Source organism: Canis lupus, chromosome 18, assembly GCF_003254725.2.
Source record: "Canis lupus dingo isolate Sandy chromosome 18, ASM325472v2, whole genome shotgun sequence".
In the NCBI taxonomy this organism is placed as follows: domain Eukaryota; kingdom Metazoa; phylum Chordata; class Mammalia; order Carnivora; family Canidae; genus Canis; species Canis lupus.
Genome location: NC_064260.1, coordinates 38791120 through 38808645, shown reverse-complemented (window position 1 = coordinate 38808645; position 17526 = coordinate 38791120). Strand labels below are relative to the sequence as shown.

Genomic DNA, 17526 nt, shown 5'->3' with positions numbered 1-17526 from the left:
GCTCTTATCCCCCTTCCCGGACGGAAGCTCCGCGACCGCCCCACCAGAACAAAAGCTGCACCCGCGCTGCACACCTCGGCTGCACCCTGACCCCCACCCCCACCACTCGCCGTCCACCGCCCTCCGCCCTCCACTCTCCGCTCTCGGGTTTCCGTCGCCCCCGCTGCGCGCAGCCCGGTCAATCCTTATTCCATTATCTAAAGCCATGGAAGACCCTTGACTCGGGTGATGAAGGACTGAGCCAGAGGCTGCCTCCCCTCAGCGGGGCTAATGGAGTGAAACTGTGAGAGTGACTTCCTAATCAGATCAGCTCTGGTTTCTAGACTCTCAGGTGGCCCATCCCCGCAGGAGAGAGTGAAAACCAATGCCCGTCCAACCGGGAACAGAACAGGATGTACCTGGAGGCTTGCTTCCCGGCTGGCCAGCAGGGCCCGGCCCAATCACAACAGTACGGCAACCACCACCCCCGGACCACGGGCGCCTGTGTACAGCAGCAGGGCTACAGAGAAGGCATTAGCACATGGTTTCCAAAGTCAGTTCCCTTTATTAAATGTTGATTTTTCACAGACCAGAAATACAAAATAAAAGTAGAAATAGGCCCCGTTAGGAGCTATGGCCTGCCCTCACCTGACCCCTGCTGCAGCAACCTGAACAGGAGAAGCAGCAGCCGTATCCCTAAGGTCGCAGGAGCAGGCTCAGGATTCCACCCTGCACTGCACTGCCCCACCCAATCTCTCCCCAAGTTATCAAGAGCCATCCTTGAGAAGCAGTAGAGAGGAGGACACCTCCCCTGCTGCCCCGGTGAAGTGCGTGTCACCAGGAGAGCTTGTCAAGATGGCACAAAATCCAAGGGCTGCATTTCATGAGAAACTGGTACCAAAACACGGGTGGAGAGACTGCAGGTTGTGACAGGGCAAGCCCAAGGAGAGAGAATTTTCTTCCTCTCTACTCATCAGATCCTGATGCCGAGTCTTCTGAGCTGGGGGGGGTGCTGGCCAGCTCCTCTTCTTCAGAGTCCTGAAAATCAAAGGTCTCTTAAGGGAAAGGTTTAGAGTCCTGGTTGCCCTCCCAGGGAGCCACTTTTCAGTGGTGAAGGATCCCTAATTCCCTACCCACCCCCAACCCCCCACTGCAGCACTCGCCTTCAGAACCTGAGAACTGCACCTTTCCACTCCAACTCACTACTCTCACAGACCTACCACAGCCCCTGGCCCTCAGACATCCACCCCTCTGCCTCAAGGCCCCTCACCCCTAAACTCTTGCCGCACCTCACTCCGCCTTCTCTTCTTTTTGCTCTTGTTCTCTCCGGAAGAACTCTCATCACTGGACACAAACTCTTTGCTCTTGAAGCTCTCACTTAGCTGCCTTGATGAGGACTTGGATGATGAGCCCCTCGAGGGCGTTGATTTCTTTTCCATCTTCACCTTTACTTTCTTCTTTTTCTTTGACTTGTCCCTATAGCAGCAAGAGGGAAAAGGGCCTGGGCCTTCAGGTTCACCCATCAAAGCCAATCCACCCCTAACTTTAACAGGGCTTTTCTCACTCCCAGCCACACTGCCCATCTCACTATAAGTGCAAACAGCCAGCCAGGTGAGCCCCAAGTGCCCAAGGAAGAGCCCCGTAAGTAAATAACCACAAGAATCACGGGCCACAGCCTGGAGCACATTGCAGACCTTGTACATATCCTGCTTATCTCTAAAACTTCATGTGAATTCTGCTCCATCATATTTATTTATTCCCCCACACCTTCAAGTAAAACTAACCCTCTAGGAAAAGGGCCCCATTTATCCAGTGAGCTCTGGAATTCCCCAGCACATTACCATATTGGGCAGTTGCCTACCCAGACCTGAGAAGCACTGCCTACTGCAATCAGAGCCTATCTATTATCTTTAACACCCCAATTCTTAACATGGATCCGCAAAAATAGATGCCAAAAAAAGCACTTACTGGGCCATTTTGTTCCCAACACTTACCTCTTGGAAGACTCACCCCGGCCCCCTTCATATTCTTTCATGGCTTTTTCATATTCCCTCCTGGCGTCCTCAGCTTTGCGATCCCACTCCTGTCTCATACACACACACACACACACACACACACACACACACACACACACGAAGAGAAGAATGAGCCCTCTTCCCTGATGGTGGTAAAATCTATATAGAAAAGGTCCACTGACAGCTCGTCCCTGCCCCCTGTATCAGTTACAAGGATGCCACCCCTCATCTCTGCAGCCATTCACCTCCTTCTTCTCTTTGGACATTCCCTTCCAGATCTCGCCTGCCTTCTTGGAAAGATCAGTGATGCTGATGCCGGGATGGTCGGCCTTGATCTTCTCTCGGCTGGCATTGAGCCATAGCATGTAGGCAGACATCGGCCTCTTGGGGGCATTGGGGTCTTTGCCCTTCTTCACCTACATGAAAACCCAAATGCCTTCAGCCATCTATTTCTCACAGGCCCCCAAAACAAATTATTTAGATCACCTGCTTGAGGAGAAAAATGAGAGAACTAATAAGTAAGCATAACGCTAGACTCGCCCTACACCCACTGCCTCGCTCCCTAGGGGCCCCCTGTCTTGGGCTCCTAGGACAGAAGCCAGGCTCCTAATTCTGATCTCTCAGAAGCTAATCAGCCCAAAGGCCAGAGAGCAAACTTTCCAGGGACATACTTCCCCAGGCCATCTTTATTGGCTACAACAAGCAGCCCCAGGACCACTGTGACACACCCTACAGGTGGTGGACAAAAGAAGGTAAAGGGAATGGCTTCCCCCACAGCCTCCCATTCTGAATGTGCACCTCCACAGGCTTCTTGCGGCTCTTGCGGTCCTTGGCCATCTTGGCCTTTTTAAGCTGCTTCCGTTTCTTCTCATCACGGTCACTGTCACCCTCATTACTAGAGGAGCTGGCTGAGGCGTTGCTGTCAAACCTGCCAAGGAGAGGGACGCTTAGACCTGGGAGGAAGGACAGCACCCCAAGGCCTCAGGACAGGAGGGAAAGGAGTCTGAAGCTACCCATGCAGAAAGGGGAAGGCAGGGCTGCAGGACAGCCTGCCCCCCAATGGTCCCCACCCTGCTTCCTCCTCTCAGCTGGAGTGGTTCCAGCTGTCCCCTCCCCACACCTGGCCTCTTCTGCACACCTATCCCTGGCATCAGTCAACCAAGGGGACATAAAATAACGAATAGGCTTCAGCTGCGCTCTTTGCTCATGGTCTGACCCATGTCTCACTCCATCGCCATACTCTTGGAGACAGGCACCCAGTCTTATCTTGCCCAGAACACGCCCTAACCACTCTTCACCACTTCCTCTGAGTTAGTTGTTTTAATCCATTCTAGAGTCTTTTTCTGATAAAGAGATAATTACTACAGAAAAAGGAAAGTTTTTTTAAAGATAACTTAAATAAAATTTAGGGGAACCTGGCTAGCTCATTCGGAAGACCATGCAGCTCTTGACCTCAGGGTTGTGGTTCAAGCCCCACATTGGGTGTAGAGAATACTTAAAAAAAAAAAAAAAAAAAAAAAGGAAAAGGAAAAGGAAAAACTGACCTCAACCCAAGTCCATCCATACACATATAATTAAGTTCTATCCAATACGCATGGAACTCCTCAGAAGATAGACAGACCTACCTTATACCTATATGGTGCCAATTTTCAAGGGATTTTTGCAAGTGTCTGCTCACTGACCTTTATAAGTATGTGGCAAGCAGAACCACCCACTCCTAAATATGTATACTATATATATAAATACATATACATACTATAAATCTACTGGGTTTTTGGCTGCCCAACATTCATTCCCAATTTTTCTGGGTAAAGAAAATCCAAATTTTCTGTGCGAACCACCTTGCCCCCATTCAGGAGGGGCTCACTCCAACAGGCTTTAAGCATGGGTACATGCCTAGTTTTAACACAGCTCACCCCCTAATAACTCAGAAGGTGGCAGGAACCATGCTGTTCACTGCCCTGAGAGAAGAGGCAGTTCTGGGTGTTAAACCAATAGGATTAAGCCTGCCCAGAGCTTTCTGAGGGTCATGTGACACTGCGGAGGCCAAACCTATCTAAAAATAAAAAATAAAAAAAATAAAAAAACAGAAGAAATAAAAGATTCCCCACAACTTTTGAGTATCTGGATCTAGGTACCTGAAGCCACTTATATCCCTGGACTCTCCAGTTCCATGAACTTCTAAAACTCCCTTTTAAGCTAAAGTCCGTTTGAGCCACATTTCTGAGGTTGGCAATCAAGAGTCTTGATCAGTACAGCACAGGGGACCACATGAGGTTCTACGTGAGGACACAGAGATTCAATGACTCACCCCAAAACTCCTAGTTAGTATATGTGCAGGCACTGGTTCTTATTCCCATTTTCTCCCCACTGCTCTTTTGGCTTACCATGTGCCTTGTACCTGCAAAACCCTTGACAATTTCCAAAGCATGTCCATGTACCACCTCAATGGAGGTCACTTTTCCACTGTGGGTCAGTAGCTAATGTTGGGACATGAGAAATGTCTAGAGATCTTCTGGTCCCTTAAGATCACAGGCCTCTACCTCACCCCTATGAGTAGAACCAAAACTCACTCCTCTGCCACGTCTTCCTCCTCTTCACCTGGATTGAATGACTCATCTGAAAAAGAACATAGGATGCATCAGTTTTGCCCCAAATGGAGATCCTGCCCCTTTACCCAGACGCCCAGCTCTGGCCTCAGGCAACAGCCTGACTGCCCTTGTGCCCCGGCACTGCCAAGGCTAACCTACCGGTTTCTTCTCCTGAGTCATCGCTGCTGTCGTTGGCATTCTCTTCCCGGATCTTGCCCTCCTCCTTCATCCGCTCCAAGTAGGCATCGTGCTGGTCCTCATCAGAGTCGGCGTATTCATCGTAGCTTGGGTTCATGCCCTAGCCAGGGAAAAGATGTGAGTTAGGGCCAATTCACCCTGGTGCCAGAAGCCCTGCACACTCAAAAGCACTCCCCCATGCCTGTGAGTAAGATCAGCTCCCAGAAGACCCTGGGGCTGGATTGTCCACACACAGCGGCGTGCAGGGCCTGTGCCGGAGGACGTCCTGCCAGCTGGGTTAGTCCAAGCCCCTCCCTCTCCCAGCCCCACTGGGGGCTCCTGAGGGGCGGCCGAGACTGAGCTAAGGTCATGCTGAGGAAACCTGCACCGGGAAGGGGGGAGGGTCACACGCACCTCTTTTTTCTATAAGGGTAAGAAGAAAACAGAGAGTGAAAAAGAAGGCAGAAGAATCCCTGCTCCCTCCACCCCTGAAAGAACAGAAGAGGCTCATTCTTCCCACTCGCACGGGTACCTCTTTTAGTCCTCGGTTTTTGATGTTGAGTTTTTTGGCGTTGACAAAATCAAACAGCTTCCCATACTCCTCCCTGTGAGGTGAGATGCACCACATTACTAGACATGCAGGGCCCATGCCAGGGTGGGCCGCACGCTGTTCTGACACCCACAGGCAGGGAAAGGCTGTGGGGCCTGCAGCTGCTGACCACATTATCCAAGCTAACAGCTCAGAGAGCCCCAGAGGACAGCGGTAAGGAAGAGTCAGACACCAGTCTTGAAAGGAACCTGCAGTCTCAAGGGTCTGAGAAAGAGAAGGTGGGGAGGGTGTGTTTCTATTCACTGGATATGCCCAAAGTAGGGGGAGAATATCAGGGAAAGGGACATTTTCACCTTTGTGCTACTCTGAATTTCGTACTTCACAAGGGCTGTCAGAAGGATGAGGTGGGAAGATGTTTGGAAGACATTTAGCCCATAGTGAGCACTCAATAAACATTAGCTGCTGTTTTCTCAGGCACAGAGCTCATTCCAGGAAAAGGAGAGATAGCATTTCCATCATGGGAGGAGTGGAGGAGAAGAGCTGGTACTGAGCACATACTATGGGAAACAATTTAAGTACAGAAAAAAAGGGAGAGGCTTTCAAAGGCTGAGCACTCCAAGAAGAACCAGATCCCAAGGAAGCAGAAGAAAAATTCTGCTCAAGGCTTGAAATGTTAGGGAAAAGTCACAGCACAGAGATTACCCCAGGCCATGCCAGCTTCCCGAGAGAGATGGAGACAGGCCCAGGATGCCCAGAAAGTAACTGGCAGCTCTCACCTCTCAATGCTACTGAAGGTATACTGGGTGCCCTGCTTGGTCTCGATTTCAAAGTCAAAGGAACGAGTGGTGGTGGTACCACGGGCAAAGTTGACAAAGGAGATCTCATCGAAGCGGATGTGCACAGGTGGCTTGTGAACGTAGATGAAGCCCCGCTCCAGGGGGTAGAGCAGTCCCGAGCTCGCCTTGTAGGAGCAGGTGATACACTGGGCCCCCGAGTGCCTATGGAAGATGCGGGGAGCCTAGTCAGTGCCCACCTCAGGAGCAGGTGGCATAGAGTCAAAGGCCCCGCCCTCAGCAGTGACACATGTGTGCTCGGGCCCTCATGTGAGTAAACTTCACTAAGTTGCTCTAATGGAGACAGCTGACACCCATCGTGCTGTGGCCCAACTAGACCTCTAGGAGATTGCATTCCCAGCCCAGGAGGGGTTTACCAGGGAGACACAGCAAAGCGCCCCCCCAGGCAGGCCAGGACCCCAGGCCGACACTCTCACCCTTGGAAGTTGCCTGGCACTGTGATCTTGCGGTTGACCAGCGCCTTCATGACCCGGCTGACCATCTCGTATAGCGATCCCGACATGTTCTTAGTGAGCCGCCCCTCAAAGCGTTTCTCCACTTCTTCCCTACAAAGAGAGGAGGACGAGTTCACAAGTGCTGCTGCCTTCTAAGGGCCACTGCTCTCCTGCCTGGACAGTGGAAGGACATGAGTTCAGGGATACACTCACTCGTTCATGTTGAGAGTCAAGGAAATGTCCTCATCCTTGGAGAAGAGAAGTATCAAGAAGTGGTAACGGGTTTGGCCCTGCTTGATGGGAGGATCTAGGCTGATCTGGTAAGGAAGAGGCGACATCAGGTTTCACACCAGTCAGTGTTCCACAAGAACTGCTGATTAACCAAACACCAGCAAGACCTATCTACTATGCAAAAACCAGGACGATCCACCCCCGGGGCTTTCTGCTTACCACAAAGAACATCTGGCGCTGGTCTTTGTGGGGCAGCAAAAAGAGACGCAGCACCGTGGTATAGGGGATCTTGTAGTCAAAGGTCTTGCCATGCAAGTGCAGAAAGGTGGGGTAGATCCGAATGTCGTAACGGCCTCGGGGAGTCAGACACTGAAGCTCCCGGAAGATGCAAATGGCGTCTCCAGTGGCCTGGATCACATCCGCCTTAGACAGCACATTCTGGGCAAAGGCCTGCAAAAGTGTACACACTGGTAGTCAGGCAGTGGGGATCCTGCTGCACCCCTGGGCCAGCCGGGACCTGCTCAGCACCATCTGCTCTCAAGGCGAGCAGGGGAGGCCTCACCTCAACTGGGTCCACGCCATCCTCCTGAGTGGGAGGCACATAGAAGCGCACTTCCATGAGAGACACCTCAGCATCATCATTCTGGTGGAATTCCAGCGTCACCTCATTCTTGCCAGTGGTGCACTGGGACACATTGCTGAGCGGTATCTCGAAGACCGGCTGGTCACCGATGTCAAAGGAGAGCAGCTGCCCTGCGGGGAAAGGGCTTAGCGACCACAAGTTTCTTCCCTCAAGTCTGCAAAAACAATGCTCCCGCCAGACACTGGGCTATTTGGTCACACTGCACCCGCAAGACCAGGCCTCATCTGCTACCAGTCCTCAGTAACTAGGCGATGAGTTACAAACTGACAGGAAATCAGAAACAGTAGCACAAAAAGAGCATAACAAGGTAAAGGCTGAAACTCTTCATCCAACCTTCTCCTGAAAACTTCAGTCTACCCAGGACTCACCACCAAACTTCACAGTTCCCCAGTTCCAGCCTTTCACACAGAGGTCCTTCTCCATCAGCTCAAGGCGATAGTGAGTTTTGAAGAAATCAGAGAGTTTCTCAAACTCCTGTGGGCAGAGGGGGAGAGAGCAATCCCTGTAAGCCCCAGTGGCCTTAACACATTCTGGGATTCTCTCTGACAAACTGCCCCGATATACCTTCAGCAAACCCACTGTTGAAAGAAGCTGTTGCTGGGGACTGGATGTCAGAGCAGGGGAGGAGGAAAGTATGGAAATGACATTCCTGGTTATGTGCCTCACCGTGCTCTCTGACTTTGTGTGGGCAGTGCTTTGATGAAAGTGAAATTCAAATGCAGTACTGTCTTTAACTCAAACATGTCGAAACATTAAAACAAAAAAACTCAAACTAAATACCAAGACTCTGAATCTGGATAAAGGCAATGAGCAGAAACCACCAAAACATCACAATAACAGAAAATCTTCTGGAGTCAAAGCACAAGACATCCAAAGCTGAACCGTGCTTCATGGCCGCAATGGCCCTGCTCTAAGGAGCCAAAATTAGCAATTACACGGCCATCAAAGGAGCCCCAACTCTTTCTAGATTAAAAATAAACAACGTGGCACAGTAAACGGGGGTTTATGGCCACAGGACACCTCACCGATTCTCGGAAGCCGTCATACTTGTAGACGTGGCCATTCTTTGTAAGCAGTTTAAGTCCATGGCCCAGGGCGACTCGGCGCCAGATGCCTTCCGTCAGCTCCCCAGCCTGGATGTTATCCACTTTGCCCGTCTTACTGTTCTTGAAGATGATACCCTGGCGGCTCAACCTTAGCCGACCATCGTTCTGTTGGAAAAAACAGGCCCAAATGCAAGGGTACAATACACACTGTGTCCGGGGCACAGACAGTCCCACCCAACACCTACCTACACCGGGCTGGCCAGATCCAGATACAGGACCAACAGCTGGCAAGGGTGAGGGTCAGAAAGAAGAAAAAAAGTAACCTGGAAATCTGGATCCTAAAACCAAACCCTGGTAACCAGGTCCTTAGTCTGCAGTGGGGAATGGAGCGCACGACGACGGTCCCTTTCAAAGTCTGCAATCCTCTAACTCCTACACAGATGCTTTTTGAATAACGGTGGCTCAACTTACAACCTTTCAACTTTATGACGGTGTGGAAACGATATGCAACGAACAGAAACCATAATTTGAATCTGTATCTTTTCCTGAGCTAGCAGCAGGTGGTATATAATCCCCTCAGGACGCTGGTGCAGTGGTAGTGAACCATAGCTCCCAGCCAGCCACACAGTCACCCGGGTTGATCACCACCAGGCCACAACCGATACCCAACCATTCCCTACTCATTCTGTTTCACTCTCAGGATGGTATTTCATAAACCACATGAGGTGTCCAAACTCAATCATAAAATAAACCTTGTGATGGTTGCGCCAAAGCGCACGCCAACGTAAACACTCTGGGCCTGTTTAAAGTGGGTAAGACTAACCTGCCCTGTTCATCGGGTTAGAAACATTACTGTGATTTTTTTTTTTTTTTTTTTTTTTGCTCAAACAGTATTTTCGACTTACAACGGGTTTTTGGCCACGTGACCCCACTGGACCCGGTAGGGAGATCTGCAGGCATTGCCTTTTGTTGGGGAAAACACCCAACTACACATTCCACTCGGACTCCTTTTCCAAAATAGCAGCATCATGGATAATGGATAAAAAGCCTACTCTCCTTCCATCTCTCAGCCTATCGAAAAGCCCAAGCCCTTCTTACCATGGAGCCTTTCACCTCCTGATAGACGTCGTTGAACTCCAGTGTTTCCGCCATTCTGATCAGCCCCTGTTGGCCTCAACTGGGAGCTGGGCCCCAACTCCTGGGTGGGTGTGCAGATACTCAGCAGGTTGGGAATCTGAATTCAAGAAGGGGGGGGTGGGAGAGTGGGTAGACAAACATCAAAGGCAGCACCTCCCTGAGCCCGTGGATGGAGCCAGGTGGCAAGGCCCGGCTGCACCTGGGATGTGTCCGGATCTCGTCTCCCAGGGACCCCACGGCAGGCCCTGCAAACCTCCAGGAGCCAGGCCCAGCCGCGGCTGGGGAACCCGGCCCGGAGTCGCGCTTACAGCGGGACCAGACGCCGGCTCGGGGCGCTCCAGCGGGCGCCATGGCAACGAGCAGCGGAACCCCGGGGGCTGCACCTCTGCGGCTCGCGACCCGGCTCCGAGGGCAAGGCTTCCCTCCCGGCGCTCCCGCCGCGCCGCGGCCCCGGGCCCAAGCCCCCCCCGCCCCCTAAAATGGATTCGCCCGCCGCCCGTGGATTCGAACGCGGAACGGCCCATCACGGGCGGCCCGCGGGGGGGAGCGAGGCCCGCAGCCTCCCGGGGCACGCGGCGGCGACCACCCACCTCCTCGAGCGGCAGCCTCGCGACGGCCCAGGTGCGGGCGGTGGGCGCGCTGGGGGACGCGGGAGGGGGGGCGGGGACAGGGGGTCGGGGGGACGCTCGGGAAGGTTTTCCCGCGTGCGCGGCCCCGAGGCCCGCCACCGGAAGCGGTGCAGGGACCATAGAGAGAGCGAGCGAGCTAGAGAGACGCGAGCCCGGCCCGCCTGCGAGGCGGCCGCCTAGAGCGCCAGCAGGCCTGGAGGACCTGGGGGGGGCCGCGTGCGGTGCACCCTGCGGGGACCCCGAGGCGGAGGTGCCGGCGCGTAGGGCTCCTTCTTTAAAAGTCACACCTGTTGAGGGGAGGACGGGGTCCTGGGGAGAAGCCGTGCACTTGTCTCCCGTCTGACCTCCCGCGGACGCCTGCGTGCGCCTTTCCCGCGTCCCGCCCGGGACGGTCCTGGGGAGCAGGGGGCCGCGGTGTCGGTGTCGCAGTGACTGCCCCGTCCTCCCGCCACACGGCACCGGATGCTCTTTGAAAGGGCTTCTCTGTCCGCACCCAAAACTTCCCTCCCGAAGCCCGCAGTCCATGTAGGGGTGGTGGCCGGCGGGGTCCGCGGGGGGCGGGGCGGGGGCGGGGGGGGGTCACGGTCAGACCTGCCGGATGGCAGGGGGGGACCCGGTGCCCGCACCGAAGTGGATGGCGGGGGGTCCCCGCATCAGTGTGGATGGCGGGGGGGGGTCCCCGCACCGAAGTGGATGGCAGAGGGGGTCCCCGCATCAGTGTGGATGGCAGAGGGGGGGGTTCCCCGCATCAGCGTGGATGGCAGGGGGGTCCCCACATTAGTGTGGATGGGGGGGGTCCCCGCACTGGCGTGGATGGCAGAGGGGGGTCCCCACAGCAGCGTGGATGGTAGAGGGGGGCCCCGCACCAGTGTGGGTGGGGGGCGTCCCCGGTGCCCGCACCAGCGTGGATGGCATGGGGGGTCCCCACACACCGGCGTGGATGGCAGAGGGGGGTCCCCACAGCAGCGTGGATGGTAGAAAGGGGTCCCCACCAGCGTGGATGGCAGAGGGAGGATCTCGGCATCAGCGTGATGGCACATCTTATAAAATCAGAGGAGGCCAGGCCTGGGAGAAATGGTATGTCCACTCCTACCTCCTTTGCAGATCAGAATACTGAGGCCCAAAGAGGATTTGCCCAGGGCCCCCAAATCTCTTTATTACCCCACCCGGTCCAGCTCTCCTCTGCCCTAATCACGATGAGTCTACATCCAGAATGACTGGTGGCACCTGTCCTACGTGAAGACATTAGGACAGAATATTTAAGTCCAAGACTTCCTGACAATCTGACTTGGTTCCGCCAGCTTGCTAACCCGACGCTGGCCTGAGAGGCAGCGGGCATGCACTGCTGCTCCCTGAACTCGTGACCCTAACCTCCGGGAAACGGCCACGCAGCCCTGTCCAGCAGCATACGTTCAATATGGCCCGAACCCCCACCCGGTTCTAGGATTTTAGAAAACTAGTGAACAAGACAGAAACAGCCCCAGCCTCCCAGGAGCATGTTATCTAACAAACGATTCAGTTAAGGAAACTCACAGGAAAACAAAGCAAAATAAAAGCAAACACTCCAATGTGGTTGACGCTATGCTGCGGGGCGAGCTCAGCCACTGCCAACCTGAGTTAGGGACATGAACTCTACGACTCCCTCCCAGGAGATCCAGAGAAATATTCAAGAGACCCTTCCCCCTGACCCACGGTATTGGAGACGACTCAGAAAGGGAGCGGATGGCCACTGAATTGCGTGGCTTTGGGAAGAGTCACGAATGAGGCAGGCACTCAGCCTGGGGAAGGCAGTTCAGTGGCTGGGGCTGGGACACTGCAGGGGGCTTTAAGGAGAGCGTGAGGCGGCTGGTGAGCAGGGAGGAAGATGCAGCACGGAACAGAAAGGGTAGACAGAGTGCAGATAAAACATGACTCCCAGAGGGCCCTAGCCAGCTGCATCCTAGGCAATCAGGAGCGGGGATTGGAGACCCCACCCCTGCCGTGACATCACAGGGGAGTGGGGTGGAGACGAACAAAAAGGGGGTCCCCCGCCCTGGCCTTGGACTCTTGGCAGCCCAGGGTGTCAAGAGCAGAGAGAGCCTGGGCGCTGCGCTAGGGTCTCCTGACTTAAAGGACCAGGCTCCCCTCCAAGCGGTTCCCTCCAGGCTTTGAGCTCTGTCTCCCTGTCCCGAGGACCTGTCCCTCCTGAGGCCACCACTGGGTCCCTCCTGAGTGGCCCCCGAGCGCTCTCTCAGTATGAACTGCGTGTCAGATTTCTTCACCTACGAGACCACCAAGTCGGTGGTTGTGAAGAGCTGGACCATTGGGGTCATCAACCGGGCAGTCCAGCTTTTGATCATCTCCTACTTTGTGGGGTGAGTCCTGTGGCCCTTTGGGTCCTAGCAGGGTGGTGGGGTGCTGCTGCCTGGTGTCCGCTCACTGTTGCTGTCCAGCTGCCTGAGCCTTTCCTCTCTTGGAAGAAACAGTCTTTTCTACGGAGTCAGGGATCTGGTCCCCAGATTAGTCCTCTTCCCCAGTAAATCCTCTGGAGTCAGAGAGTGGTTTCCAGGCACACACCCCAAGAAGTGGAGTTCTTGCCCCAGTGCCACCCTCAGCCAGGAGACGTCCCAGGTGACCCTCTCTCCTTCCTTTCCTGCTCCCACCAGAGAACAGACCACCCTCACGCCTTCCCATTCTCCCTAACCAATGCTTTGGGGTCTCAAAAAAGAAGAGGGAGCACAGAAAAGGGGAAGAGAAGACACCGACACAAGGAAGATGGGGATGGGGTGACCAGGTCAACGGTGAGGTGGGAAGGACAGAACTAGACCACTTTGGAATGAGGGATTTCCCTCCTGGCTTGAGGAGTTGGTGAAAGAAGGCGGCAAGGGGAGAAGCCCTTGCTCTTGGAGGGGAGGACAAAGCAGGATGTCTGCGCCCTGGGCAGGGGGAGAGACGAGGGCACAGATAACACTCAAGGGAAGAGCTGCTCGGGGGAAAGGTGGCTTTTCTGAACACGATACCGGGTCCCTCCTCACGAATCCAGAAACACTCCTCTTTGTCAGAAAGCGTGAATTCTCTGCTGCTGCCTAACTTTGCGCCATATAACCCATCCCAGGAGTTGCTTGAGAGCCGGTGGTCTGAACACCCCCTCTCGGCACCCACCTTCAGAGGCGTCCACCCCCCACACATACACACACGTGTGTGTGTGCCAAGGGCCATGGAGGAGACAATGGCCGGTGGGGAGGGGGGGAACACAGGTTCTTTCCTTGTGGTCATTTGCACACACTGCTGGACGCCAGAAACGACAGGCAGAAGCCTCTAGATCTTTCTTTCCCAGTGCGCCTGCCTCTAGTCTCACGCCATCCCTTGAGACAATGGTTCTGTGTGTGTGAGAGAGCAAACCACTGACGGCTGTCATGAGTTAATTCAAACCAGTCCAAGAAGACATCCGGTGTGCGTGCGTGTGGGCCAGAGCTGCGTGTGCATGGGCCCCCTTGCCTGAAGGGTCGGAGTGGTATGTGCGTGGAAAAGTGGGCATGTATGGATTAAGGGATTTTTTTTTTCCCTGCGTGATTTGCGGGAGCCAGTGGACTCGTTTACGTGGCTGCTGGAGGCAAGGCCACGCAGCCGGTGCTCCTCTCAGGGATGTGAGAGAAGAGATTCGAGCTTTGGCCTTGAAGTCTACTTCCAGCTTCGAGGTTGTGTGAGCTGGAATGTTTGCAAACATGCCGTGTCCTCATCTCCAGAGCCTGGCTAGGAGCTGACTCCTAAATGTTCTGCGTTCACGCGTATAAGCGAGGCTATAACTGTTTAGAGCCGCGAGACCGTGTGGTGGTCCCGGTGAGTCCAAAGGCTGCCTCAGCACATTTCTGGCTCTGTTGGCTTCGGGCAGAAGGTTGATGGAAGGTAGACAGTGGCTCCTGGACCCGCCTGCTCTGCTCTGCCACTGTCCCTGTCCCTCCCTCACCGTGATATGATCTGATGCCCTGATCCTTGGGGCTGGAGCCCGGCCTGCAGGAACAAGCATGAGAGGCTCTTTGGCGTCTCCATATCCAACCCCATCCATCTCCCAGCCTGACAGCTCCCCACGGAGAGGCTCCTTCCAGTTACATCCTCGCAGCTTGTAGCCCGGCCCCCTGGCCTGAGCCCCATCTCTGTGCACATGAGCCCGTGCACCATTAGGACTTCACGAATCCATTGTCTTTGATTTAGCAGAAATTCCTCGAGCATTTCTTCATGCCAGGCACTGTGCACCAAGCATAGAACACGGGCAAAAGCAGACAGCACCCTCAGCCTCGCAGAGCTTGCGATGCAAGCGATGGGCATAAATCAAACCATGTCCACAAACAAATGTACAGTTTAACAGTGGCTCAAGATTTGAAGGAGACATGCACAGGGAGTGCCAGGAGAGCTGCTGGTATGGAGGTGTTTGACCCAGTCGGGGACCTAAGACAAGGTTTCCTGGAGACGTGCTGCCCAAGCCGAGATTTGAAGGATGAGTATGAGCAACCCAGGAAAAGAAAGGGAAGGAAGAGGGTTCGAGGCAGATACACCAGCTCTGCGAAGGGAAAGAGCCAGGCAAATGGGGAGAGGAAAAGAAGGTCTGTATGGCCACAGCAGAGCAGAGGGAGTAAAGCCAAGGGTGGTGTAAGATGGGGGTAGGATCACAGACCCAGCCAGACCTCAGAAGCCCTCAGAGCTTTCACTTTTACCAGGAGCAAAGGATGGGATAGGAACTGTGTGTGTGTGTGTGTGTGTGTGTGTGTGTGTGTGTGTGTGTGAGGGGGGAAGCAGGTAAGGAGAGAGGAAGAGCCAGAGAAAGACAGATGATGAGATCTGAGTTGGAAAGATCGCTCTGGCTAACTCACCAAGGGATGGGAGTGGGTAGGAGTGGAGGCAGAATACCCTGTGAAGGGTGGTGTGGGCTTGTTGAGAGAGATGATGAGGGCCTGACTCAGTAGAATTGAGAAGGATTTGTGACGCTGTGATATTAAGTAGCACTTGAATGTCTTCCGTATGATCCCCGTGAGGTAGACCCGATGCACAGCCCTACTAGGACACGTGTTCCATGAGCCAACTGTTTCTCTCATGCATTTACAGCAGCACACCAGCTAGTCGTGTCCACACGTGCTCTCACCCCTGCTCCAGCCTCAGCTGCCTTCTGGAGTTGACCCCACTTCATCCCTGGTGTCCTTTACCCGTCCAGGTACACAGAGAGGCCAGTGGTGTTTCTCTCATGGCTTTCCCTGGATCTAGGTGGTGACCCCAGTCTCCTCAGTGCGGTGGGACTCCCGAAGAGCCAGTCTCTTCTGGGGATCCTATGGGAGCTGAGGACAAAATAGGAGACCCCTGGGAACTGAGTTTACTGAGTTTCCTGAACTGCTGACTGATGGCCTGAGCTGGTTTGCAGGGTCCTTGAAGGAAGCCACCTCCTGACAGAGGGACATTCCTGGCCGTCTGATGCTCTGTCATCAGAAGAACCTGCGGTGCCTGATGGTGCCTCGGCTTCCTCACAGCCCTGCCCTCCCTGTCCCATCCTCCCCCTGCAAGGCCCAATCCACAGACTCACTATTTGCATAGTTGTCCCATTTGGTTCATAATACTCAGCCTCATTTTGAATCTTTTTTAAATTTATTTTTATTTATTTATTTATTTATTTATTTATTTGGTTGGTTGGTTGGAAGAGCAAGGGGAGGAGCAGAGGGAGAGGGACAAGCAATCTCCATGCTGAGCATGAGCCAGATGTGGGGCTCGATCCCACGGCCCTGAGATCAGAACCTGAGCCGAAATCAAGAGTCAGACGCCCAACCTACTGAGCCACCCGGGGGCCCCAAGCCTCGTTTTGAATCCTATAAAGAAGCTCAATACATAAGGCAGTTACACAGGGGAGCTGCTCTGGTTTCAGGGGAGGGGCCTGGAATCCCACCTTCTTGGCCCACCGCCCCATCGCCTCAGCCCAGGATGGCACCCTGAGGCGCCCCATGGGACACTCGGCGACAAGGGTGGTGGGAAGACCTATTGGAACCCCCCCCATATTACAGATGCAGAGAGGAGCAGCATTCACTCTTATCTCCGCTACCCGCCCCCATCTGCAGCCCCATGATGGAGAGACCATGGAAGGAGGAGGACCCCCTGCTTGGAAGCCTCACTGTGACATTGGCTAGGAGCAGGGCATTGACGGGTCACCTCATGTCTCTAAGTCTCAGTCCTTGTATCTGGAAAGTGGGTTTCGGAGTGCAGCAAGGAGGACTAACATGCCGAGTGCCTTGCCTGCAACGGGAGACCAACTAACAGGCGGCAACTATCATCATTTCCCCAGATTCCCCAACACACCTCCTGCTTCCCCGCCATCAGGCTCACACCTTCCTCAGAGGCCCCTCGCCTCTTGGCACACACAGCACACACTCCGCACGCCCCCTCCCCAGCCTCCTCCCTGACTCCTTGGGGGTGGACAGAAGGGTGCTGGCCTCCTTCCTGCATATCCCACCTGCCAAGGAGCTGCCACCCGCCTTCCGCTCTATAAATAATAAACCAGGAACACGAGAAAAAAATAAGTCAGAGCAGCAGAGTAAATGCCAAGAATTGAAGACTTGGTCCTGCCCCATCTCCTCAGCCCTGGCCTCTGGAGACAGACTCAGCCCCTCTATTCTGGAAATGAAGCATTCCCTTATTTTGAGCTGCCCCAGTGACGTCCTTGGGCCCCAAGGGGCCACTGAAATTCTTCCGCTTATTATTTAACTCTGAGAAATTCTGATGTGGCCTCTCCTACCCACTGGGCACAAGGAGGAGCGTTGAAGGAGGAGGAAGGAGAGGTTCCTTGGTCTTCCCGAACCCTATGGCCCTTCCTCCTGAGACTTTCCCAGGGCTGGAGATGTGCTCCCTAGTGACAGGCAGGGCCAGCACCACCGGGACCAGGATCCGGGTCAAGGCGCGAGGTGGTTCTGAGCAGGATGTCCACGGTTGGAACCCACGTACCAGCTTGGCAAGTCAGCACAGCACTCTGTGCCTGTTTCCTTATCTGCAACATAAGGATGACAACAGAGGTGTCTCACGGGGTTGTGCTAAGGACTCTAGGAACCCTTACCACAGAGAGCACTTAGCGGGCTATGTTGGTCTGGTGATAATAATCTGCAGCCCGCTTCTCATCTGCAAGAGTTCCTGGACTTTAACAACAGGGTAAGGGACCTTAGGAAACCACGGCATTCCATCCCTCCTTAAGAGATGTGTGCGTTCTGTGGCCAGGCACACTGAGGCTCCAGAG

General features: G+C 54.3%; 2 protein-coding genes across 6 annotated transcripts in view; one reads left to right on the top strand and one right to left on the bottom strand.

Annotated features, from left to right (window-relative positions):
• Positions 1-524: 524 nt before the first annotated feature.
• Positions 525-10401, bottom strand: SSRP1 (structure specific recognition protein 1). Of its 3 annotated transcripts, none has more exons than XM_049096563.1 (17): positions 10248-10401; positions 9619-9754; positions 8500-8685; positions 7843-7948; positions 7394-7584; positions 7051-7281; positions 6814-6917; positions 6583-6711; positions 6089-6310; positions 5295-5367; positions 4745-4883; positions 4568-4613; positions 2793-2922; positions 2240-2410; positions 1974-2062; positions 1269-1455; positions 525-1017 (listed from the first exon to the last, which is right to left on the bottom strand). In XM_049096563.1, the coding sequence occupies exons 2-17, from the start codon at positions 9670-9672 to the stop codon at positions 946-948; spliced, it is 2130 nt and encodes a 709-aa protein (XP_048952520.1). In that variant the 5' UTR covers positions 9673-9754; positions 10248-10401; the 3' UTR covers positions 525-945. The 3 variants fall into 3 exon arrangements, with proteins under 3 accessions (XP_048952520.1, XP_048952521.1, XP_035557733.1); XM_049096564.1 differs by lacking the exon at positions 10248-10401 and adding an exon at positions 9966-10076; XM_035701840.2 differs by lacking the exon at positions 10248-10401 and adding an exon at positions 9857-10006.
• A 787-nt stretch (positions 10402-11188) lies between these two features.
• Positions 11189-17526, top strand: part of P2RX3 (purinergic receptor P2X 3) — a 29590-nt gene continuing 23252 nt past the window's right edge. For 2 of the 3 annotated variants that reach the window (XR_007403581.1, XM_035701839.2), the window contains exon 1: positions 11189-11363. Coding sequence is in view for 2 of the 3 variants with exons in the window: in XM_035701839.2 (XP_035557732.2) it covers positions 11200-11363 (164 nt within the window). In the remaining variant the exon portion in view is untranslated. Of the gene's footprint in view, positions 11364-11435; positions 12641-17526 lie in introns of those variants that run through there. The other variant, XM_025452228.3, reaches the window with a different exon arrangement.